General features: G+C 54.1%; 1 protein-coding gene across 1 annotated transcript; it reads left to right on the forward strand.

Annotated features, from left to right (window-relative positions):
- Positions 1-175: 175 nt before the first annotated feature.
- On the forward strand, positions 176-24,109 carry LOC119112192 (FACT complex subunit SPT16). The gene is made up of 21 exons (XM_037236266.1): positions 176-446; positions 7,222-7,488; positions 7,723-7,875; positions 8,282-8,428; positions 9,215-9,369; positions 9,822-10,085; positions 10,947-11,133; positions 11,762-11,935; positions 12,360-12,558; positions 13,004-13,199; positions 16,245-16,483; positions 16,802-16,944; positions 17,273-17,455; positions 18,970-19,101; positions 19,620-19,789; positions 20,154-20,331; positions 21,374-21,476; positions 22,071-22,185; positions 22,813-22,971; positions 23,187-23,246; positions 23,966-24,109. The coding sequence occupies exons 1-21, from the start codon at positions 381-383 to the stop codon at positions 23,970-23,972; spliced, it is 3,297 nt and encodes a 1,098-aa protein (XP_037092161.1). The 5' UTR covers positions 176-380; the 3' UTR covers positions 23,973-24,109.

Genomic DNA, 24,109 nt, shown 5'->3' on the forward strand with positions numbered 1-24,109 from the left:
CCAAAATTCTAGAGTATGTTTTGGTGGGGCTTCGTGTGAGCGGCCTCCACTTACATGCTTAAGTGCTATATTTTATTTAGCACCGTCAGTTTAGACTGAAATGTAACATGTGCGCCACAACTCGTAATCGAGCAGGCATCGCTCCCGAAAAGTTTTCGCGCGAGTTGGAGTGGAAAGCGCAGCAGGGACATCACGGTGTGCGCATCGCGCTGGTGCGCTTCGTCTGCGGCCTGCTCCGCGTTTTTTGCGGGCTTTGATGCAGAGATCGCGTTGGCTGGTGTGTAAGGAGTCTTAAGATCGTAATTTGCACCACGGCTTAATTTTAATTCGGCAGTTACCCTTGCCCCGTTCATTTGTGTCTCCATCAATCCACTTGCACGATGAGTGCTTCCGTCGACAAAGAGGCGTTTTATCGCCGTGCGAAGCGCATTTACACCGGCTGGAAGGTGAGCGTTCAATGCCATGTACTTGGCGATAGCCAGCTCGCTGTGAGCCCGGTATGTATGTGCCTTTTGTCGATTGTTCTACAGATGAATGGTGTCATGTCACAAAAGAGTGTTTTGTTTATCAGCAAGGTTATTATCTTGGGTGCTGGGTATAAGCTCTTCCCTGCTGGCCTTCCAGTATGCAACTAGGCAATTGCAGTGCAAGTTTAAAATATGGGTAGAATTTGGCCATATTATGAGTTTTTTTGTGCTCACCTCTAAATGGTTTTGGTACATAGTGTCATGGTGCATACATAATGAAGTAGGCTATCAATGTTTGGCACAAGGCATTCCTGCAGCCCAGTCTGACAACTTGTTAACAGGCAGAGAGATGATTGCATTGTGTATGTGTTTACTTGATCCCTGGCAACACCTAAATGATGTTGACTGTTACTAGCTTGTACACATGCAAACATCACCAATGCTGTTCATAGAGAAGAGTTTCAGCGGTGTTGTCCGTGATAATATTGGTTTTTATGTCAAGGTTCTTTGAAAGATTGTTTGAATTTTACCTCACAATTTAAGAGTTATGAGTAATGTTGTTATGTTGGGCTTTCCATACCATATTTAAGCCATATTCAGGTCAAGCCAAGTTGTGGTCATTTAGAAGTATTTTCTGGTGTGTAAAAGTTTTGAGATAGTTTTTGCATAAAATTTGCCTCATTGCCACTGTTTCTATATTGCTACATGTCTTGTCAGAGTCATGCACTGACATTGTTGTTTTGCTTTTCATGTGCTGTGTCTCCTGTGCAATCATGCAAGGAGCCATTTCACATTGACTTTGACATGATGAAGACAAAACTATATTGTAGATGTGGCTGCATAGAAAGTATGCCGATAGCAACCTGACATTTGGCAAAGGCATCAAGCAGTGAGCACAATTCACGTCGTTGTTGGAAAACTACATTTCCTGTTATAATGTATACCAGGAGATTTTGTACTTCAGGATTGTAACCAGGTAAAAGGTCAGGGTGTACTTTCCTACCTAACATTAGAAAAAATCATTGTACACCATTCTTCGTGTTTAAGGCAGGACATATAGTAAATAATCACAAAACAGGTAGATTCATGCTCTTACCTTCAAATTTTTTATAATTACGATGGCGAGCTCCCAAGTGCCACACACACACACACACCAGCCGCGACACCAGCGCCATTACTGCGTGTGGTCACAACATTACTGCGCATCAAGCGGCATCAAGAACCATAAAAATGTAGGGGGCCAAGGTAACAAGAATCCATGAAATTTGATCCTCGATGCCAGCGGGAGGATGGGTTGCAGGGGATTGGGTGGGGAATGTAAAGCAAAATGAGAGCATGGGGGCTAAATAAAAGCTCGCTATATGGGACCTATATATGGCATGGAACATGGATGCCAATGGAATGCTGGGTTGAAGGGGATATAGGGTGGGGAGGTTAGGTTAGGTTAGGTTAGGTTAGGTTAGGTTAGGTTAGGTTAGGTTAGGTTAGGTCAGGTCAGGTCAGGTCAGGTCAGGTCAGGTCAGGTCAGGTCAGGTCAGGTCAGGTCAGGTTAGGTTAGGCTAATAAGAATATGTTCTGGACTATTCTGGCCTGTGTGTTTCATAAACATACCCAAACGCGATCAGAAAGGATTTTGATCGCTTTATTATTGTTACCTTGATCCCGTACATTTTTTATGGTTCTTTATAAGCAGAAATATTGTACTTACGCAACAACGCAGAAACGGCGCTTGGGAGTGGAGGCGGTGCGTGCGGCGCTCGGGAGCTCGCCATCGTAGTTATTAAAATTTGAGGGTAGGAGCATGATTCTACCTGTTTTGAAATTATTTACGATATGTTACGCCTTAAACACGACGAATGATTTACCTTGGTCCCGTACATTTTGTATAGTTCCTGGTTAGCAGAAATATTGTATTTACGCCACGGCAACGCAGAAACGGCGCTGGGGAGTCCAGGCGGTGCGGTGCGCGCGGCACTCGGGAGCTCGCCATCGTAGTTATTGAAATTCGAAGGTAGGAGCATGACTACCTGTTTTGAGATTATTTACGATATGTGCCGCCTTAAACACGACGGATGGTGTGCAATGATTTTTTCTAACATTAGGTAGGAAAGTACACCTACACCAGGTAAAATTAAATATTTTGTAATTCATCGTGATGCAACAACAGTTTTTGGAAAAACTCATTGCATTGTCCTGTCTCAGGGCAAAATTAAACCAGAAGGTCTGTAGATTAGCAAAGCTCCCACTTCCTATGCCCTGCACAGACCAACTCAAACTTGAACATGACTTAATCTACCATTGATGACAAACTGTGTTAATTGCCAAGTATGCAATGAATGGTCATAGAAAACCCCACAACCAAGCACTTACCACAGATGTCTGCCTACTCACACACCACCACTGTGTCACGGCAATGCAAATAAGAGAATCACTTGCAATTCAGCATCAGTAGCATCTAAACTATTTAACGGCTTTGCCTGCCTCCCAGCTCAGGTTGGAGGTTGAACATAGCAAAACTCCCCAGTTGGTTTTAATGATATGCCTCCTTGTGACTGATTTGTCAAGAGCATAAATATTCTGCTCATGCTCATGCCTTGCTGCATGCATTGTAAACATTTGGAGGGAAGCTGTATAGAGACGGGATCCCGATTATGACAAAGGACTTATTAGCAACCCAGAACCACCCTGTGGTTGGATATTTTGGCACTTCTGGTTATCTGCAGTTCAAAATTGTAATGGCAGCTGTGGATTCGAATTACGTTAAATTGGTCACTTAAGGGGGAAATTGATCTGGTAATTCAGGATTCACAAAAATATGCTTCTAAGTAAAAAAAGCATTGCTATAAAAAGTCAAAAAGCTGTTTGGAGACAGCCATCTCACCCCGGCAAAAACACCAAGATACCAGAGTGACATGAACCCATATCTTTGGCCCAGCAAATTAAGGAGAAGGGTTTAGGACAAAAACATCAATGAATTGCAACACAAATTATCATATTATGCAATGGTATGGGTTAAAACACATCGAAGTCCATAAAGACATTGCTTTATCCGTCTGAGTCAGCAGAGTGACTGACTCAGATCTCTTTTGACCGGCCCGCACCGGGTTGTCAGGCATTGCACCTGCGCTGGCTTGGTAAATCAGCTGAGAGTGCTGCCTGTCTGTTATTCGGCTGCGACGTGCGGGCCCCACGTGTTTTCCGGGAGGTGGAGGGCACGAATGTTTAGCAGTTTGTGGTGGTGCATAAGGAGGTGGCTGTCTGTGGCACGTTCATTTGCATTTTTTGTTTACCATTTTTATCTGGCTGTGTGTGTCAGAGCCACCGTCCATGTTGGAGAGTGTCTAAGCCCGGTGCGTAGCCACCCTCCATTTTGGAGAGTGTAGAAGCCCGGTATGTAACCACCCTTCGTTTTGGAGGGTGCATAGGCAAAGCCTTTCATAAATTGGAAACCCATGTATATATATATATATATATATATATATATATATATATATATATATATACATATACATACACATATATACGCACCTATGTTTCATAGTACAGAGCCTGAGACCATCTTGTTTCAGTGCGCCATGTGTAATACTGTTGTTTCTTTCATTTAAAGTGCCTTGAGATGAATTGCTGTGCATGAAAAGTGGCACTTTTGTTGAGTACCACCCATTGTATTACTATCTCTCAAAGATAACTTAAATGAAGTTGTAATGACCCACAGCACTGAGATATTTTCGTACTCACCTATAGGACATTTGTACTCAGCCACCAGGAAAATTTTTGGAATTTCTAATACTGATTCACTTGACATTCAAAATGGTAAAAAGGCTTTGGAACCTACAGGAGTTAGACTGGCAGGTGTACCTAAGTGCACCTTCAGCACATGCTGCTGGTCATAGTGCACATCAGCAGGTTAATTCTGTGTGCCATCATGGAAGGTGTAATGTTATGCAATTTTGCAACGTTTGTGTATGTCGCAATTGATGGTGTTATAAACCTGTGCCAGGCATTAGTGTGAATTTTTATTAGCTTGATTTTGGTGGCAAATCTGCATGACATGTGCTGAATGAAGAATGTGGGTGAGAGTGGGGGTGGGGCAGTCAAGTCAGCAAGGGGTCAGGCCAAGTCAGCAAAAAGTGATCAGCCTCAATCAACTCACACAAAGACATATTGCATGCTGCTTCTCTGATGTAAGGCTCTTGTCACTGAATTCTGTGCACCAGCATTGCAAACATCCCCTATTCTGGCCTATTTGATTGCCGCAGTCAGTGGTGTGATTGCAACATATGGCTGATGATATTATCAAGTGCATATGTTATTGGATGTAAGCCTTACTGTTGGAACCGCCTACAACCTAAGCTAAAATAGCCTTGACTCACTTAAGCTGACACTGTCTAGAGGGGAGGGGAAGGGGGGGAGGTCAAATCTGCCCCTTGTCCAATATTCATGATGTTTCAAAAATACCTTGAGATATTGCTGCAAAATTTTCAGTAGCTATTAACTGGTGAATTCTATGCCTTGCATCAAAATAGAAGTCATGAGACTATGGCAGATCAAGTGTGTGTAACATCAAAGGGATTGCCAATCTTTTGGCAAAAGCACATAGCTGTGGACAAATGGACACAGATGTCGATGAAAAGGACATATTTTACATCTGTAAGTAGGAAGTGTGAGCCAATTAACCCATTTATATGGTTATTTGAATGATCAACCCATCATTCATATGGCTCCCATCATTGTGTTTTGATATTGCACCATGACGTGTTGGCACGTTAAAAAACAAAATTTTCATAATAAGCACACCCAAAATTCTTTGTCTGACAATAGAAATCATGAGAACATGAAAATACACCCTAGATATGACTATGAAGAATGCCTGTACCACGTTTCAAGCAGCTGTCTAGGACAATAACTGAGTCATGGACGCAATGTGTGCATGTTGTCCATGCCCCGGTGGGCCCGGGCTGCGACGGCGGCGGCGGGGCTTAGGTGTGCCGCAGCGGCGGGCGGCGGGGCTCAGGTCTGCCGCAGCGGCGGGCGGCGGGGGCGACGTCATTCTCACGCTCGCCGACGACCGCGGGACTGGCAGCGAGGCTGAAGGGCATCAGGCTGCACTGTCGGCACGAGCGAATCGTCGAAAACAACGCGAGGATCGATCCAACGGCTTATTCACTAGGGGGGTTGTCCGTTTGACCTTTCCCTTGATGGCTTATGAACAAGTAATATGTCTAGCTCACGTGTCTGATACCCATAATTGCGGCTAAGCTGTTCCATTCCGTGTTTAGGTGGCTCGAATAGGACAAAAAGAAATAGACCAAAATGAACGTTTGGACCATGGTTTCAGCTCTCATTTGCATGGCGCGTGACCTTTGTTATAGGCCTGGTGCGGCGTGCGTAACATTGTAGGCCCACCCATGTGGCATGTTTGGTCGTGGCACAATGAGTTCGCACCATGAAATATGCTCCTAAATGAAATGCCTTGTTTGTCACGCGGCCTGGGACCGCACGCCACGGCACTATCCATTGCAATGTAGATTTTTGAATTCAGCTCGGCCACTCTTGATATAAGCAGGGGAGGGGCAAATCAGCTCCCTCCATTGTGTGGTGTGCTGCTGAGGAGCCCGATCAATGCCAGGCCAAATATCCGCCCACTTAGGTCGTGAGACGTGAAAGCTACCCTCAGTGTAGTCTGTGCCCCCTCAGCATGGCCGCAATGACATCATTATGGCTTAGTTTATCACCATAGTGTGACACCTTTTGGTTGATCCTACTGGATGATATTTATTTGTGTGATGAGCTTTTCAGTAAAGCTGTCTCTTATTTAACCTTTTTGTCATCTGAATGGCGTTTTGTCAGCACTGCCTGGCCTGTGCAAGAATGGTGAAGCAGCACCAAAAACAAAATGGTCTGGATCAGATCATCAATATTGTCAGGCATCAGTCTTTAGATAAGGTGCTATGACACATAACATCTGTTTGTCATGTAGTGAGACCCCAGATATACTGGTAACCATAATTGAAAGCACATGTTTGAACTGCATGTTGCAGTGCATGACAACAACAGCTATTTGGATGTGTATACTTTTGTCTTAACCTCACCTTATGAGCTGGCCCATCCGTATCATACGTCTGTTTCACCCTGTGCATCACGCATGACACTGTTCAGTAATGTGGAAAAATGAGAATGCTGGCCAGATCATTTGAGATCATTTACACTGCAACTGGTCATTTTAGCATCATTGAAATAACCCAGGTCAGATTGCGCATTCCCCGGGACATGTTCTCAAAATTGTCCAGGAATATGTCAGAGTAAAATCGCGAATGGCAGCAAGTGCTCAAGCATCCACGAGCCCCATTTGAAGCTGGATTCAGGAGGTATGCTTAAGACATGCAGCAACGTGAGACATTCTGGATTTTGTTTAGTATGTAGATATTTTCCAAAAGCCCCCAACAGATCTTTGATCTGATTCCAGTGTGCCACAAGCACAAAACCCCATGGGATCTGGAATGTATTGTGTTTCCTGGTTTGGCCTTTAGTAATGCTTTCATCATGACCTTAACTTATTTGTAGTCACAGCAGAGGTTGGAAGAAGTCATTCGGGCCATTGTGTTGATGATGCCTCCCCAGAGTGGCTTTATCTTGTGTTTACTGGTATCAGCAGTTGATGGAATCCTGCATAGCTAGATTTCACATTGCCCACCAGTGCAGCGCTAATCGGCCTCAGACTGGGTCTCAGGTCTCAAGCTGTGATGTATTTCAGAATGTGAAGAACAGCGAGGATGGCCTGGGCAAGATGGACGCGCTGGTCTCGTCGGTCGGCGCTGACGAGGACGTCGTGTACAGCAAATCGACGGCCACGCAGACCTGGCTGCTTGGCTACGAGCTCACCGACACGGTCATGGTCATGTGCGACCAGGCCATCTTCTTCCTGGCCAGCAAGAAGAAGATCGACTTTCTCAAGAAGCTGGAGAACAGCAAGGACGAAAACAACTCACTTCCGCCCGTCAAGCTGCTGATTCGGGACAAGGTGCGTGAGGTTTTCTCCCCGCCTGGTGGATCGCACAACCGCGACCGCTCCAAAGGTTCGCCTGTACCATTTTCATTCTACACTTGCGCTTTGGACCTGACGTTGTGTTTCGCATCTGTGTTTTATGCATGATTACGACTTAATGCTTGTTGTTTGCCTTCGTCGTATGGATTACAACAGCTCGTTTAAAAACTGTATCAAGTTCATGCTCATCTACAACTTTCTTCCCTTTAGACGGACAAGGACAAAGCCAACTTTGCCAAGCTCATAGCAGCCATCAAGGAAAGCAAGAAAGGAAAAGTGGTCGGTGTCTACAGCAAGGATAAATTTCCTGGGGAATTCAACGAAGGCTGGAGGGCGGCTTTGAAGGAAACAAACTTTGAAACGGTGCGTGCCATTCGTCCGCGTCCATCTCCTTCGGTGATTGGACGGTGTACGCGATCCCCACTGGGCGCTGAAGTCCCCTGCCGTTGTATGTAGCTGGGGGACTTGGGGTGCACTGTCCGCGGAACGAGTCCGGTGACCGTGATACGATTTTGACGGATGGCCTGTGTGGCCCAGGGCGACCACGTACGTGACATCGCGTGTATACCACTTCTGTTGGGTATACTTGGAAGAGGACGTGGGCGTGGGCGTAGGGCGGGGTTGGAGTTGTGATCGAAATGGTCCTAAAAGGGGCTGCCTGTTGACCGCCACAGCTCATACGGGGGGGGGGGGGGGGGGGGGGCGTGTCGCCCCACCGGAGTAGTCGAAACCGCCCTTCGTCTAATCCTGACCGATGCTCCGCCCTCAGATCGACGTCAGCGCCACCATGGCGTTCATCATGTCGATGAAGGAGGAGTCGGAGTTAAAGATAATCAAGCGCGCCTGTGACATCACCACTGACGTGTTCGGCAAGTACCTGAAGGACCAGGTCATGGAAATCATCGACGCCGACAAGGTGCGTGATTTCATTCGTGGCAACGAACCGCACCAGCCGGGCTTATGAGGAGGTAATTGCTGGGGAATCTACAGATATAAAATTGACTTGTTTTTTCACAAAACATTTGTGCAAGCCTTGTGACTTGAATGTCCTTCCAAACCGACATTTTGTCGCAAAGTGTTTTATGCAACCTGATCGTGTGTGATGGCGTTTTAATGGCAGTGGCCGCGCGCGCTCGGGGCCGTGTGTTTCACACGCCTGTATCTGGAACTGTAATTTTTCCGTAGTCCGTTCACTCGGGATCATGAGCCTCAGTATGTTGAGCCTTCTAAATATCACTAATACTTGTCTGGCAGCTTTCCTTAACCAGCACATCCTGGTATATTGGAGGTCAGTTAAGTCCAGTATTTTGATGTCATTAACTGTCAATTCACTCACAACCATGAAGGCAGTTTGGAATGGTTTGGCGCTCTTGATATAGCATGTGCTGACCAGTGCCTGGTATTTGAAATGTGAAATATTCTCAGCATATGAATGCTCAGCTCGTCAGGTTGCTTGGTTTGCAACGTTACACGCGGTCACAGTTGCCTGCGCCGCGCACTGTCGAAGTCGGGTCTGCCTGGGCCAGCTTGAGGACATGCACTGTCATAGTCGGGTCTGCCTGGGCGAGCTTGAGGACACGCACTGTCGAAGTCAGGCCTGCGTCGACCAGCGGGAGTATCACCGCCTGCTCGCGCCGCTGTGGCCGCCGGCCGCGGCCTCTCCCGCCGCGCCTCCTTGATGGGCCTGACCTGTCGTCCGCAGAAGGTGCGTCACGCCAAGCTGGCGGAGGAGGTGGAGAAGGCGCTGACCAACAAGAAATACATCCCCAACAACGTGGACGTGAACCACGTGGAGACGTGTTACCCGGCCATCATCCAGAGCGGCGGCAACTACAACCTCAAGTTCTCCGTGGTCAGGTGAGCGGGAGATGGGCTCGAGCTGGCGCAGCGGCAGGCGGGCCTCTGTGGCGTGGCAGGCCGCTGTCTGCCCCGGTTAATGGCTGCCGTGACTGGCCTCGTGGCGCCGACTCGTTCACAGTGACAGTTAGCCATGTGCTTTGCTGTGAGGTAAAACAGAGCTTTCTTGACTTTAATCCCCATTAACGTTTCCAGCACCTAGTGGTGGTGTCTTTCTCGTGGTTACATCGACACCGAATTTCCACGTACCGAGATTTAAACCAATGCATGGGGCCATATCTTCGTGCATGTCGGAATCACGTGGTGGGGCAGCATGACCGCGCCATGTGGCCGCAATATCCCCATGACCATGGCAGACGGCCATATTGTGTGGTAACCACACGTGGTGCGCGTGTGCTGCTGCCGTACGCCGCTAACCGCCGGCCAGGCGCTGACCGCCTCCCGTGCCGCAGCGACAAGAATGTGCTGCACTTCGGGGCCATCATCTGCTCACTGGGCGCGCGCTACAAGTCCTACTGCTCCAACATCGTGCGCACGCTGATGGTGAACCCCACGCAGCAAATTCAGGACAACTACAGCTTCCTCGTCTCCGTGGAGGAGCAGCTGCTGGGCAAGCTGATCCCCGGCAAGCGCATCAATGAGGCCTACGAGGAGACGGTCGGCTTCGTCAAGAAGGAGCGTCCCGCCCTGGTCGACAGGCTCACCAAAACTCTGGGGTGAGAGCTGGCCTGCGGGCTGTGCTCGGGATCGGTGACCAGGCACCGATGTCGCATGATATCTTGTGGAATGGTTTTGGTGCTTTATGCTTCTGCACCCTTAATGACTGTTCAAGGTTGACGCCAAGTCTTGTCTTGTAAATTCCCTGACCGGTGTGGCAACGATGTGTGATGTTGCCCATCGGGCCGCGGTGGTCCTCCTCCCGTGCTCATGCCGGTAGTGTGGGTGTGGGCCGTACCGGTGGTGGTGATGCTGCGCTGAGCACGGCCCGGGCTGACGTGGTTGGGCCGGCGCTGACAGCGATGCTCCTCCTCCCGTGCTCATGTCGGTAGTGTGGGTGTGGGCCGTACCGGTGGTGGTGATACTGCGCTGAGCACGGCCCGGGCTGACGTGGCTGGGCCGGCGCTGGCAGCGATGCTCCTCCTCCCGTGCTCATGTCGGTAGTGTGGGTGTGGGCCGTACCGGTGGTGGTGATACTGTGCTGAACACGGCCCGGGCCGACGTGGCTGGGCCGGCGCTGACAGCGATGCTCCTCCTCCCGTGCTCATGTCGGTAGTGTGGGTGTGGGCCGTACCGGTGGTGGTGATACTGCGCTGAGCACGGCCCGGGCTGACGTGGCTGGGCCGGCGCTGGCAGCGATGCTCCTCCTCCCGTGCTCATGTCGGTAGTGTGGGTGTGGGCCGTACCGGTGGTGGTGATGCTGCGCTGAGCACGGCCCGGGCTGACGTGGTTGGGCCGGCGCTGACAGCGATGCTCCTCCTCCCGTGCTCATGTCGGTAGTGTGGGTGTGGGCCGTACCGGTGGTGGTGATGCTGCGCTGAGCACGGCCCGGGCTGACGTGGCTGGGCCGGCGCTGGCAGCTTCGTCACCGGCATCGAATTCCGCGAGGGCTCGCTGGTCATCAGTCCCAAAAACAACACGCCCATGAAGAAGGGCATGGTGTTCAACGTGGCCGTCGGTCTGGCTGACCTAACCAACGACGAAGCCGACGACGACAAGTTCAAGAAATACAGCCTGTTCATCGGCGACACGGTGGTGGTGCAGGAGGTGAGGCTGCCAGCCCTGTCCGCTGCCAGGCCGCTGGTCGGCACCATAACGGGCTCGAGCGAGCACGAGCTCTTGCTCCTGACCACTCGTGAGCGCAAGCACTCCAAGGAGCGTCCAATCTGTCCTTACCACATATCAGTGGGTGCTTGATATCTTCTTTCAGGCAATGCGTCATGGCATATTGAAGTTGGGTGGTTCTCAGCCCGCAGTCTCACTGTGTGCCGTGTGCAGCTGGTGCCATCCCTCGGTGCCGGCCGCCGCCCCCTACAGTTTGTGCCGTGTGCAGCTGGTGCCGTCCCTCGGTGCCGGCCGCCGCCCCCTACAGTTTGTGCCGTGTGCAGCTGGTGCCGTCCCTCGGTGCCGGCCGCCGCCCCCTACAGTTTGTGCCGTGTGCAGCTGGTGCCGTCCCTCGGTGCCGGCCGCCGCCCCCTACAGTTTGTGCCGTGTGCAGCTGGTGCCGTCCCTCGGTGCCGGCCGCCGCCCCCCTACAGTTTGTGCCGTGTGCAGCTGGTGCCGTCCCTCGGTGCCGGCCGCCGCCCCCCCCCCCCCCTACAGTGTGTGCCGTGTGCGGCTGGTGCCGTCCCTCGGTGCCGGCCGCCGCCTGACGCCAGGCGCCGCTCTCCGGCAGACGGGCCCGGCCTCGGTGCTCACTGTCAGCAAGAAGAAGATTAAGAACGTGGGCATCTTCCTGAAGGACGAGGACGAGGAGGAGGAGGAGGAGCCGGCTCGGCCCGTGGAGGAGACCAAGCCCGAGATGTTCGGCCGCGGCAAGCGCTCGGCTGTCATCGAGAACAAACTCAGGGTGAGTGGGGCGGCCGCCCACCTCTGGCGTCGCGCGACAGGTAGGCGATGGAGGATGCTGGGAAATGCTCACATTGGGCATCGCAAAGTTATATGGTTCATGCCAAACTCAGTTGTGTCACGAAGCAGTGTGTGATTATTCCAGCTAGCACTGCCCGCTGTACATGCGATGTGCTCACTGCGTTCGTCGCCTGCGGGGCGCACTGTTTGCTTTGTCAGCAGTCGTGGTGGTCAGTGCTGTCGGGAGCACGCCAGCCATCCAGCGCGCAGCGGTTGCCACCTGTAGCACATGTCCATGTTGCCGTAGTTCATCAGCTGCGGTCAGCCCCGCCGCGGGCCAAAACCCGAGGCGTTGTCATGTTTGCCTGCTGTTGCCTATGGAGCAGTGGAGCTGGCTGACCAGAGATGCTGTCGTTAATCCACAGCAAGACCAGACGGCAGAGGAGAAGCGCCGCTCTCACCAGAAGGAGCTGGCCGAGCAGCTGAACAAGGAGGCGCTGGAGCGCATTGCCGAGGGCAAGGGCTTCAAGCAGGAGGAAAAGAAGAAGAAAAGCGAGATATCGTACCGCAAGCAGAGCGAGGTGCCGCGCGAGCCAGAGCTCAAGGAGAACAGAATCTTTGTCGGTCAGTCGGTGATCAGAATGTGGGGGGGGGGGGGGGGGGGGGGGAGGGGGAGTGACCGTGTGTAATACGTGGCTTTTATCGTATAAATCAAATTGAGACGCAGATATCTGCGTGCGGTCCTCATGATCGTCTGTCCGTGAACCGCACTGGCAGCGTCCTGCCCGGCACTATTGAACAACAGCTGATTCCGTCCATAGTGGCCGTCGGTTAACGGCTACTGAAACTGCGCGGCCTGGGCCGGCCTGGTCTGCTGGCTGACCGGGGTGTTCCACGGAGGAGGAGGCTGTTTGAGGACTGTCTTCGGCCGGTGCTGCCTGTAAGGCTTATAACAGGGCCAACTCTGCCCACGCTTCTTGTGCTTGTTGTTCCGTGCTCTTTCCCACACTGTTCCCACGCTGTGAACAGAGCGGCGCCGGGCCCGCTGACGTAACGCGTGATCTTTCAGACAAGAAGTACGAGACGGTGATCCTGCCGGTGTATGGCATACCCACGCCGTTCCACATCGCCACCGTGAAGAACATCTCACAGTCCGTGGAGGGCGACTACACGTACCTGCGCATCAACTTCTTCTGCCCCGGCTCGTCGCTGGGCAAGGAGAACCTCTCCTACCCCAACCCGGAGGCCATCTTTCTCAAAGAAGTGTAAGTGTCATGGACGCTGACACGCTTCTGCCAGGACGCTGACGTGGGCTGGGGTTTCAGCTCCTGGTGAGATGCACACTGCGCTCTGTCCATGTCCTCGGTTGCACGCTCACACAAGTGCCGGGAATACGAGGTTGCGGTGCTTTCCAAGTTACTGAGGAGTGGGACGGTAGTCGGGGCATGCAGCGCGCGCTGGTCACACGGCCTGGTGAGCAGCACGGGCAGGCGGCGCGCCCAGAGCCCCAACTCCTCATCACCGTGAGCAGCATGGGCGTGAAGTGACGCGGTGCTGACTGCACACGGGAACACTCGACAGTGACGCGGTGTTGACTGCACACGGGAACACTCAACAGTGACGCGGTGCTGACTGCACACGGGAACACTCAACAGTGACGCGGTGCTGACTGCACACGGGAACACTCAACAGTGACGCGGTGCTGACTGCACACGGGAACACTCAACAGTGACGCGGTGCTGACTGCACACGGGAACACTCAACAGTGACGCGGTGCTGATTGCACACGGGAACACTCAACAGTGACGCGGCGCTGACTGCACACGGGAACACTCAACAGTGACGCGGTGTTGACTGCACACGGGAACACTCAACAGTGACGCGGTGCTGACTGCACACGGGAACACTCAACAGCAAAGCCGAATGCATCACATGCGAAGCGGTGCGTGGAACATACCTGGAACTGAACGTCCATTCCAGTTCCGGCGTTCACATATTCAGTAACATGAATATTGTTGTAATTTTTGTACTGTAATATTTTAATAGTCAGCGTTGAAAGCGCGGCAGCACCAGAGCCGGTGGTGGGCCGCCCGTGCCCACTGTCACGAACCTCTCCGCCAGAAATTGGGGGCAGAGGCCAGGCATACGAGTATCCGCTGTGGCAGCGCCGGAGTGAACCCAAACACCGCTGTGGCTGAACCCAAACGCCGCTGTGGCAGCGCCGGAGTGAACCCAAACACCGCTGTGGCAGCGCCGGAATGAACCCAAACACCGCTGTGGCAGCGCTGGAGTGAACCCAAACACCGCTGTGGCAGCGCTGGAGTGAATCCAAACACCCCTGTGGCAGCGCCGGAGTGAATCCAAACACTGGCAGCACGTCTGCCCAACCATAAGGCGACCTGCGATCATGCCACAATGAGCTGTTCAACAGCTGTGAAGGCGCTCCGACCGCTCATTGGTTACCCGTTACTTAGTGGGAACTCTGCTCAAAGGGAGCATTCCACAGAAGATATGAGGTTGGCATGAAGTTTTATGAAGAGGCTTACTTGCAACTATTTGTTTTACAGTTTTACTTATTGGTTGGTAGCCGGTGCGGTACTGATTGGTTTCTGGTAGCTTGGTTCTATGTTTTTTGGTTAAGTGCAAAGGGCTGCCCCAAGTAATGCAGTTTCACCACTGATCTATCATGCTCTTCAATACGTTATCATTTGATCATGCCATGGGACGCTGTTATGACATCATTATCGCCAGGGTTGCCACTGTAGCGGACTGCGTGACTCTCTTGTACGTTTGCGCGCTACAGGGCTGCGTTGTTGGCTTATGTGGGGAAATTCAAGAAAGCTATGCAATTATGTTTTGGCCTTTTAGCATGATGTTCTTGTATATTTTGCCCTCATACCATGTCCTTACCTGCATTTTCATTTTTGGTTGCAGCACTGTTCCGATCCGATGCTCAGCCTCATGTGTGTCATAGCGAGTGGCTGCCCTTATACGCTGTGTTAGTGATGTAGACTGCGGCTGGTGATCGACACCACCCTCTCCATTGTCTTCTCTGGTTTTGTCCTGCATGCTGGCGACATTGCCACCTCTCCGGGGCAGGCTGCCATCCCCCAGCCAGGAGAGGGCAGAGGTACCCCCGGGGGTCGCCCGAGCGTCGAGCACAGGTCCGGGAGACGTGACCCTGTGCGGAGGAGGGGTGGGTGAATGCGTGGGGTGGGGGGGGGGGGGGGGGGGGGGGGGTGGGGGGGGGGGGGCGGGGGCAAAATCTGGCCAGATGGACCCCCAGGTGAGCATAGTTCTGCACCCCTGATATCCACTCTCCTTCGTCCCATAGTCTTGAAATGGTTATGACTGACCGAAATGGTTCTAGTCCAAGCAACCAAAAATGAGAACCGTGATCAAGACATGCAATCAGCAGCTCAATCTGACTGATGGCCAATGACGTGTTATCGTTGACCACTTGGCGCTGCGGCACTGCAAACACCAGCGTGAAAGTGGCCATGTCTTTCGTGACAATGAGCGTAATGCAGTCAATGAGTTGGGTTGTTCGCGGGACGCCCATATGACATTAGACATGTGTGAATGACCTCACAGACGGTGCATATTAGACAAGTTTGTGTGAATACGCTCAGAAACAGGAGGGTTTGAAGTCCTGAAAAGGGAATGACTGTGAACTACAGGGAGTGATGATAAAGATGGCTAGATCAGCTCAGAACCCCACACAAACATGAAACACTCCTTTCAATCATCTCAATACATTTCTGTGGAAGACAAACAGGCAAGCATGTTGCACATTGCATATAGTGTTTGTTGAGCCAAGTACACACATGCACAACTGCAGTACTCTTATGTTGTTTATTGTGTGGTCTGTTTAATATATATATATATATATAGTGTGTGGTGGGGTCGTGTTTTCCCTCATTGTTGTGCAAACCACAGAATTTGATGGAGTTTTGTGTTTTCATTAGTGGGTCCATTCCCAAAAATTGGTTAAGTTTTCTGTGTTTGGTGCCATGTGTACTGAATTGAAATTAAGTGTTCACCAAGTCCGTTGTTTTGTATGGTTATGATCTGCGCTTTTCTCATCATTATGAATATACACCGCAGTACTGGTATTGGGTTGTTGGCATTTTAAGTATTCTCCAAATCTGTATTTTCAAGTGCCCGCGTATTCTAAATCTAAAGTGTTGAATGCTTGCATATTCCAGATCCCAATGGGGTGCTTTAAACGGAGCACATGTGTGCGTGCCTCCGGGTGTCTGCGGTGGTCATCGGCGACTGTTGAATGATCACTGTCTCCCGTCCGGCAGCACATTCCGCGCCACCAACAAGAAGGAGCCGGGCGAGCTGTCAGCGCCCTCCTCCAATCTCAACACCGCCTTCCGCCTCATCAAGGAGGTGCAGAAGAAGTTCAAGACCAGGGAGGCCGAGGAGAAGATCAAGTCGGACCTGGTACAGCAAGACACGCTGATCGTCTCAGCCAACAAGGGCAACCCCAAGCTGAAGGACCTGTACATGAGGCCGACCATCGTGCAGCGACGCATGACCGGTGAGCTGGACACCGGGCTGGGCCCGACTTAGGAAACCAGTGATGCCACCGATGGCACGCTCTCACGGCTGGTCGGCTCCGACACGGCGGTGACCCGCGGCCCGCATCTGCCCGCAGATTGGTCCGGCACCGATGGATGGGTCCGGTCCTGCGTGCCTTTTGCCAGCCTTTCTAAAAGACATTGACTGGAAATCGTGACTGTGACCCATGCTGCGAATACTCGTGCTCTGTTCTGTGCTAACCACGAGAGGGCGGGCGCTGGTACATGCGCACGACAGGTCACGAACATTTGCCAACGACTGGATGTGCTTCCACCAGGCTCTCTAGAGGCGCACTCAAACGGCTTCCGGTACACGTCAATCCGCGGTGACAAGGTGGACGTCCTCTACAACAATATCCGGGCGGCCTTTTTCCAGCCGTGCGACCAGGAGATGATCATCCTGCTCCACTTCCACCTGAAGGTGGGGGCCGGGTGTCGACAACGGGCCCGAGCCGGCGCCGCCGCCGTCGGACCGTACCACCGAGGCGGGGTTGGGATCACTCCGGGCCGGGCCACCCAAGCAGCTGGCAGTCCTGGCAGCACGCCAGCGCCAGCGGGCCGCGTTCTCTGGCTGGCTCATACCTGCTCGCTCGGCGAGTTGACCCGACCCGTGGTCTGTATGCCGCAGTCATAAATGCGTCTTACCTGTAAGTGTGGGCGGTGGTGTCCCGACGAGGGATGGCCGCTGCTGTGCGCGAGCCACGGCGGCACCATCCGGAGGCCGCCACTCACCTCGCCGCCGTCCTCAGAACGCCATCATGTTCGGCAAGAAGAAGCAGCTGGACGTGCAGTTCTACACGGAGGTGGGCGAGATCACTACCGACCTGGGCAAGCACCAGCACATGCACGACCGCGACGACATGGCCGCCGAGCAGGCCGAGCGGGAGCTGCGTCACAAGCTCAAGTCCGCCTTCAAAAACTTCACGGAGAAGGTAGGCGGCGCGGAGCCCGCGGCCCGGATGAGCCGGTGGGCTTCAACACGCGCCCGATGGCCGGTCAGGTGCGCCGCGCTCCAATAAGGCGGTGTGTGTGTGTGTGTGTGTGTGTGTGTGCGTGCGTGCGTGCGTGCGTGCGTGCGTGCGTGCGTGCGTGCGTGCGTGCGTGCGTGCGTGCGTGCGTGCGTGCGTGCGCGCGTGCGTGTTTGGCTCCTTGAAATATCAAGAACTAAGAGAGCTCAGAACACCAGACCCACATGGTAGGTGGGGCTTTATGTGAACTCCTTCGTGTCCAATGTCGGGATCCTGCTGTAACCCATCAAATAAGGTCAAATAAGGTCAAACTCCAGATGGGTGTCTGAAGTGCACTCAGGTCTGCTCACCAACCAGCCTTCATCTAGAACTCAGTTGTAAACAAAATGCCACTGGCGCCCAATCATATCACTAACCCTATTCGTTGTTTTAAATGCAAAACACGCCAAAACCTTCTGGATTTTTCTTATCTTGAGTTTGCAGTTGGCGCCAACGACTACTCTGAGCAGCGTGTTCCTCATCGCGGGAGGTTGATCGGGGTCGTTTTAGGCCAGTGACCTGTTAACTGTTAGCTGTAGTTTACTGACCTTTATCGAATCAAAAAGGAAGAAATCGTTTGACATTGTTGCAATCCAGGAATTGAAAATGGACATCAAAATCTACGTGCTATGGCAAGTATTCCTGTAACCATGCGATTTGGTTTTGACCCAGTTCTGATCTTCACATTTGACCCAAGACAGATGGAACTAGTGGCGGTTCTAATGTCAAAAGTGTAGCTGGCTAGAGAACTATCCAGAAACTGTATAGCTTGGTTTAACAGTACTCTGTCGCGTCATTCCTGTCGCTTCTGTAGGCACTGCCTGCGCTGACAGCCACTGTCCGACTGATTTGCCATAGGTCAGCCGCCTCACAAAGTGTGGCTAATTTTACCAATTTTCGCGCCTTCCCGAAGTTACCCCCGGAAATTGGGTCATTTGGCCCCCACACTGGGCCGCGAGTTCAGGGATGTGTTCCGCCATCACGTGAAGCTCCCGACAGATATGTACTCGTCTTGGCATGCTGGTTAAAACGGCTTAAAGGAAGCAATCACAAGGTTATAAATTACTTTTGGGAACACGTTGAATTAGGCGTCATCTCAATCTACAGCACTGGTGCTGCGGCGATGTAAGGGCGGTGGCCCTGGGATCAACGTAAGGCCGCGGGACCTCGTAAGGGCGGTGGCACAGGGATCAACGTAAGGCTGCGGAACCTTGCGAGATCCACAGTCAGTATTTTGTCCTTCTTGAAACACCATGATCGATTTGTACTTATGTGCAAATTGCCGTACATTAGACGATTACGAGATGTACTATGTCGGCATCTCGTCAGAATGGGCCGCCTCTGCGTGTGACGGGTGCCAGCGACGGTTGGCTGCGGTCCTCTCCGGTCCCCCGCCTTTCAGCTGGTCCCGTCATCCCCACCGCCGTCCTCGTGCTCAGGTGGAGGCCATGACCAAGGGCAAGGTCGACTTCGACACGCCGTTCCGTGACCTGGGCTTCTTCGGCGCGCCGTTTCGCTCCACGGTGATGCTCCAGCCGACATCCGGCGCCCTGGTCTCCCTCATCGACTGGGTGAGTCGGTGGCCGGGCAGTCCTGAGTCAGCGGCGGGGCAGCGTCCCTGCTGTGTCGCCTGCGCGTCCACCGCCTCCGCGCTCCGTGTTCGGGGGTTGTGCTGAGGCTAGCAGGGGGCGATACGCGAGTGGACTACCCCGATGACGCCTGCGGCGTGAGCGGGACGGGGGCAGTTGGCTCCTTGTGTCACTGTTTTGGGTCTGATTCATGCGCGGGTCTGTTCTGTCTGAATTGTGTGAAGCAGAGAGATGGAGCTCACACGGATAATTAACTCTGACCGAACGATATAGATGCATGTGTACGCTGGTCTGCGTGCGGAAGGTCATTTTACGTAGACCTGACTGGCCAATACTTATCTCGAAATTTTCAGTGTTGTTCCCGATCCAGTGTTTTCAAAATACTGTTATAATCTCGGCGCAGGTCAGTACACGTTTTGTTTGACCGAGGTCCTCGTCGTTATCCTTGTGGCGTGTTATTCGATATGCCTTGACGGCCTGATGGCTGTGTTGCCTACCAGCCGCCGTTCGTCATCATCCTGGACAGCATCGAACTGGTGCACTTTGAGCGTGTCCAGTTCCACCTGAAGAGCTTCGACATCGTCTTCGTCTTCAAGGACTACACGAAGAAGACAGCACACATCAACTCAGTGCCCATGAACCAGTTGGACCATGTCAAGGACTGGCTTAAGTAAGGATATCTCCACATTTTTACAATAACCCGCCCGCCGCTTACGTATCATGTCAAGGTTCCAGGCGGTCAATGCCATGACAAATCCTCATACTCGATGAGGGACATCCAATGCAGTTCCTCTCGGCATATGTATTAGTGCTGCTGTTGGATTGCGATTTAACAATTGAGGCTCGATATTAAACGCTGTGGCAATTATGTCGGGACACTGCAAAAAGCTTATGTTCAGCGTGATGTGGTAGGTAAGAAGGGCGTATATGACTGAGGTTCCTCACCACCTGTTCGGCCTATCCTGCGGAAGCCGCACCCGGCATATGCGGCGGCGCCTCTGAGCGAGTGCGGCCCGTCCTTCGTCTGTCCCCAGCTCGTGCGACATTCGCTACACGGAGGGCGTGCAGTCGCTCAACTGGGCCAAGATCATGAAGACGATCGTGGACGACCCGGAGGGCTTCTTCGAGGACGGCGGCTGGAGCTTCCTCGACCCCGAGTCGGGCAGCGAGAGAGAGGACGAGGACGCCGAGGAGGAGGAGGACGAGTTCAAGGTCGGGTGCCGCTCCTCACCTCTATGGCGCGAGAGGACGGGTCGGCTATTGAAGCAGAGCGATCTTAAGTCGGCTGCTTAGAGATGGCGGCCGGCTGTGTTCAGTTTCGAGCTGGTGCTACCGGGCCGGGTGTGTGCGGAGCTGCGGGGTGATCGCGCGCGACTGTTGTACGGTGTTGAGTGACGACCGGACGTCAGTGCTGGCCCAACCCCGGCTTCGGCACTGTTGCCGGTCATGGGCCGCCCATCGCGCCGGCGACTGAGGGGTGGGTGGCGCGACACAGGTCAGATTCAGCAGGGCTCCAGTGCGGCCGCACGGAGCCGGTGACAGCCGCTCCGCCCGGACGTGCGCCGGCCCCGTCCGTCGGTCCCATGTGTGGGTGCTCCGCTGGCCCCGTCCGTCGGTCCCGTGTGTCGGTGCTCCGCTGGCCCCGTCCGTCGGTCCCGTGCGTCGGTGCTCCGCCGGCCCCGTCCGCTGGCCCCGTCCGTCGGTCCCATGTGCGGGTGCTCCGCCGGCCCCGCCCGTCGATCCCGTGTGTCGGTGCTCCGCCGGTCCCGTCCGTCGGTCCCGTGTGTCGGTGCTCCGCCGGCCCCGTCCGTCGGTCCCATGTGTCGGTGCTCCGCCGGTCCCGTCCGTCGGTCCCGTGTGTCGGTGCTCCGCCGGCCCCGTCCGTCGGTCCCATGTGTGGGTGCTCCGCCGGCCCCGTCCGTCGGTCCCGTGCGTCGGTGCTCCGCTGGCCCCGTCCGTCGGTCCCGTGTGTCGGTGCTCCGCCGGCCCCGTCCGTCGGTCCCGTGTGTCGGTGTCCGCCGGCCCCGTCCGTCGGTCCCATGTGTGGGTGCTCCGCCGGCCCCGTCTGTCGGTCCCGTGCGTCGGTGCTCCGCCGGTCCCGTGTGTGGGTGCTCCGCCGACCCCGTCCGTCGGTCCCGTGTGTCGGTACTCCGCCGGTCCCGTGTGTGGGTGCTCCGCCGGCCCCGTCCGTCGGTCCCGTGTGTCAGTGCTCCTCTGCGCACCGCTCCGACCCTTCTCTCGATCTCCGCCGCAGCCGAGCGAGGGCGAGGGCGACTCGGGCGAGGAGTCCGAGTACAGCGATGAGGACTCGGAGTCGGAGTACTCGGAAGACATGTCCGAGTCGGCTGGATCGGACGGTGAGCCTCTCGCGCCGCCCCGAGGCTTCGGCGAGCCGCGGCCTCGACCCGCCGCAGGCACTGGACAGCCGACTCAGCGGGACAGGCCGTTCGGGCGCCACAGGCCTTATGCCGCCGGCACCTGGAGTAAACAACTGGTGTCAGTGTCATGTCATGACCACCGTGTGCCGGTTTTCTCACAAACGCACGTGCCCTGTGTGTTAAGATAGGACGTCTGTGAAGTAAGATTTGTGCGTGGGAAACGGGGTATGTTACGCTTCCTCCGACGGGCCGCCGCCTGATTGGTGCTATGGTCGTGGTGTGGCCACCATTCGTATCAGGAGAGAAGCTGTGCCAAATGAGTTAGAAGTGGGACTGAAAACTAATCGGTGATACAACCTGTCCCCCCAAATGCACCAACGGACGAGCTTCCCCCTTGTTTCGGTCACTTTTCTCGGAAGTGGGGAAAGGGGGAGAGGGCCGGATCTCACCCAACTGAATAGGAAAGTACAGTCCTGGTCCGTGTTGTTACCAACCTGTCACGCGATGGCTGGATTTGGCGTGGCGCTCCGCGCTACGACTGTGACGGTGCCCCCCCCCCCCCCGCCCCCGCAGCGGAGGGCTCGGAAGAAGAGTCTGGCAAGGACTGGTCCGAGCTGGAGGAGGAGGCACGCGAGGCTGACAAGGAACGCAGCGAGTTCCAGGACGAGTATACCTCCAAGAAGAAGGGGTACGGACTGTGGTACCCGCGGCCGGGACCTCCGCTCTTCTGGCGGAGGCCAGCTCACTGCGTCATGATTAACAGCAACAATGCTAACGGCGATAACAATGCTCATTAGTGCATCATACGATGTTGCGGGAGATATTCCCATCGTCACATAGATCATATGTGTTGAGATTAAAACTGGTATTTAAAGGACTTCCAAAAAGCCATGACTTGTGCATGTGTCCAAATATTGGATAACGCGCAGGAGCGGTAGTGCGGTAATCAATCTTGCCGTGCCTCACGAGTTTGTAGTCCGCTTGACTCCCTTGCACATTGCTTTTCAGTGTTTTTTTTAGCGTTCTTTTATATTAATTCTCTTAGTTCAGGAAATGACTCTTCATGGCTGGTATTCAGTAGCGTTAGTTGCATTCTGACTCCATACACACAACAAATGCGTCTCGATTTGCGTGTATTTTATGGAGAAGTCGTTAAAGATGTCTAGAGGTTGTCTGATGGTGTGCCAGGTCCCTGTGTATGGCGGTCAGCGGCTGCGGCGGCTCTCTAAGCGAGCAGTGGGCCCTGCTGTCAGACGCCATGTTCTGCCGGCTGACTGGGTGGCTGGCGGCCGTGGTCACGCTTGCTTCTCTGTAGGGCCATGCCGAGTAAGGACCGAGGCCGGCACAGCCACCACTCGTCCAGCAAGCACAAGTCACCGAGCAAGCACAAGTCGCCCAGCAAGCACAAGTCGCCCAGCAAGTCCAAGTCACCCAGCAAGTCGGGGAGCTCCAAACAGAAATCACCTTCCAAGAGGTATGCAAACGAAAAGGCCTTTGTCTCGCCCCGGACGTAAACGTTGGAATTAAGGCTCTCGGGAGTGCTTTGCGCTGTCCAGGATCAGCTGCTGGGCACGCGCTATCAGGCGTCTGCACGTCTGCCTGCGGCCGGGGGGGGGGGGGGGGGGGGGCTGTGCGTGGGTCTGGGCCGCAGCCGCAGCTGACTCTGACCCGGCGCCGCTGCCGTTTCAGCTCAAGCAGCAAGCGGAGCCGTGACGACAGCGGAGACCGCCACAAGTCGAAGAAGGCCAGGTGAGGCGGCGGTCGGCCACCAGAATGACCTGGCCTTTCCGCCCCGGCGGGGACAGGACGGCACCTGGCGGCGGGGCCGGTCACTGGCAGACAGGGCCGGTCACTGGCAGACAGGGCCGGTCACTCCTGGCGAGACTAATGAACGACTGCAGCGGCCGTGGCATGGCTGACTCACGGAAACCGATACAGATTAGTATTCCGTGGAACTGCACGGATGTCTCGTATACAAGGAATGGACATTTTGTGCCCGAAAGCTGAGGCTACATCATTTTATGCCATAATTGTCAAACCTAGTGTGTTAGGGTGCACACATATCCATGCACATCTGGAGGTGCGCTGAGCATTGATCTGGCAGTTACCCTGATCTACACAAAGGTGATGTCTGGATGTTTTGTCCTTGCTATGCACTCTTGGCTACACAAAGGTGGTGTCTGGATGTTTTGTCTTTGCTATACACTTTTGGCTATGCACTGTATGTCTTGTGTGATGTCTGTGCGTTTCGCGCCTTGTGTCGGTGAAGACGGACACAACGACCAGCATGGGACGTCCGCTGGGTCACTGACCCCAGGTCCGGGTGCCGCCCCGCCCCGCCCCGCCTTTGGAGTGTGCTCGGTTCCGACCGTCTGTCCCCGTAGTGGGGGAGGGGGAGGGGGGGGGGGGAGTGGGCGGCTGCTGTCGCGCCAGGACCTCGCCTCTCGAGCGGCGCCTCTCTGTTGCAGGCGATGAGCTGGCGCCGACCGCCGACAGACCGGCGGGCGGTGACGCCGGCCGCAGGACGACCCCAGACGTGGCTGCCCCGACAGCGGACGCTGCCGGACGCCGCGCCGCGCCGTCAGGGACCGCCACCTGCGGGGCGGGCGCCA

The sequence above is a fragment of the Pollicipes pollicipes genome, unplaced genomic scaffold, assembly GCF_011947565.3.
Source record: "Pollicipes pollicipes isolate AB1234 unplaced genomic scaffold, Ppol_2.1 Scaffold_7261;HRSCAF=8764_pilon_pilon_pilon, whole genome shotgun sequence".
In the NCBI taxonomy this organism is placed as follows: domain Eukaryota; kingdom Metazoa; phylum Arthropoda; class Thecostraca; order Pollicipedomorpha; family Pollicipedidae; genus Pollicipes; species Pollicipes pollicipes.

Bases quoted from the DNA above. Each gene is read 5' to 3' on its own strand.
- LOC119112192 (XM_037236266.1), top strand. From the start codon at position 381: ATGAGTGCTTCCGTCGACAAAGAGGCGTTTTATCGCCGTGCGAAGCGC. The intron at 11,134-11,761 runs GTGAGGCTGCCA...GCTCTCCGGCAG, and splicing joins ACACGGTGGTGGTGCAGGAG to ACGGGCCCGGCCTCGGTGCT. The intron at 20,332-21,373 runs GTCGGGTGCCGC...TCTCCGCCGCAG, and splicing joins AGGAGGAGGACGAGTTCAAG to CCGAGCGAGGGCGAGGGCGA.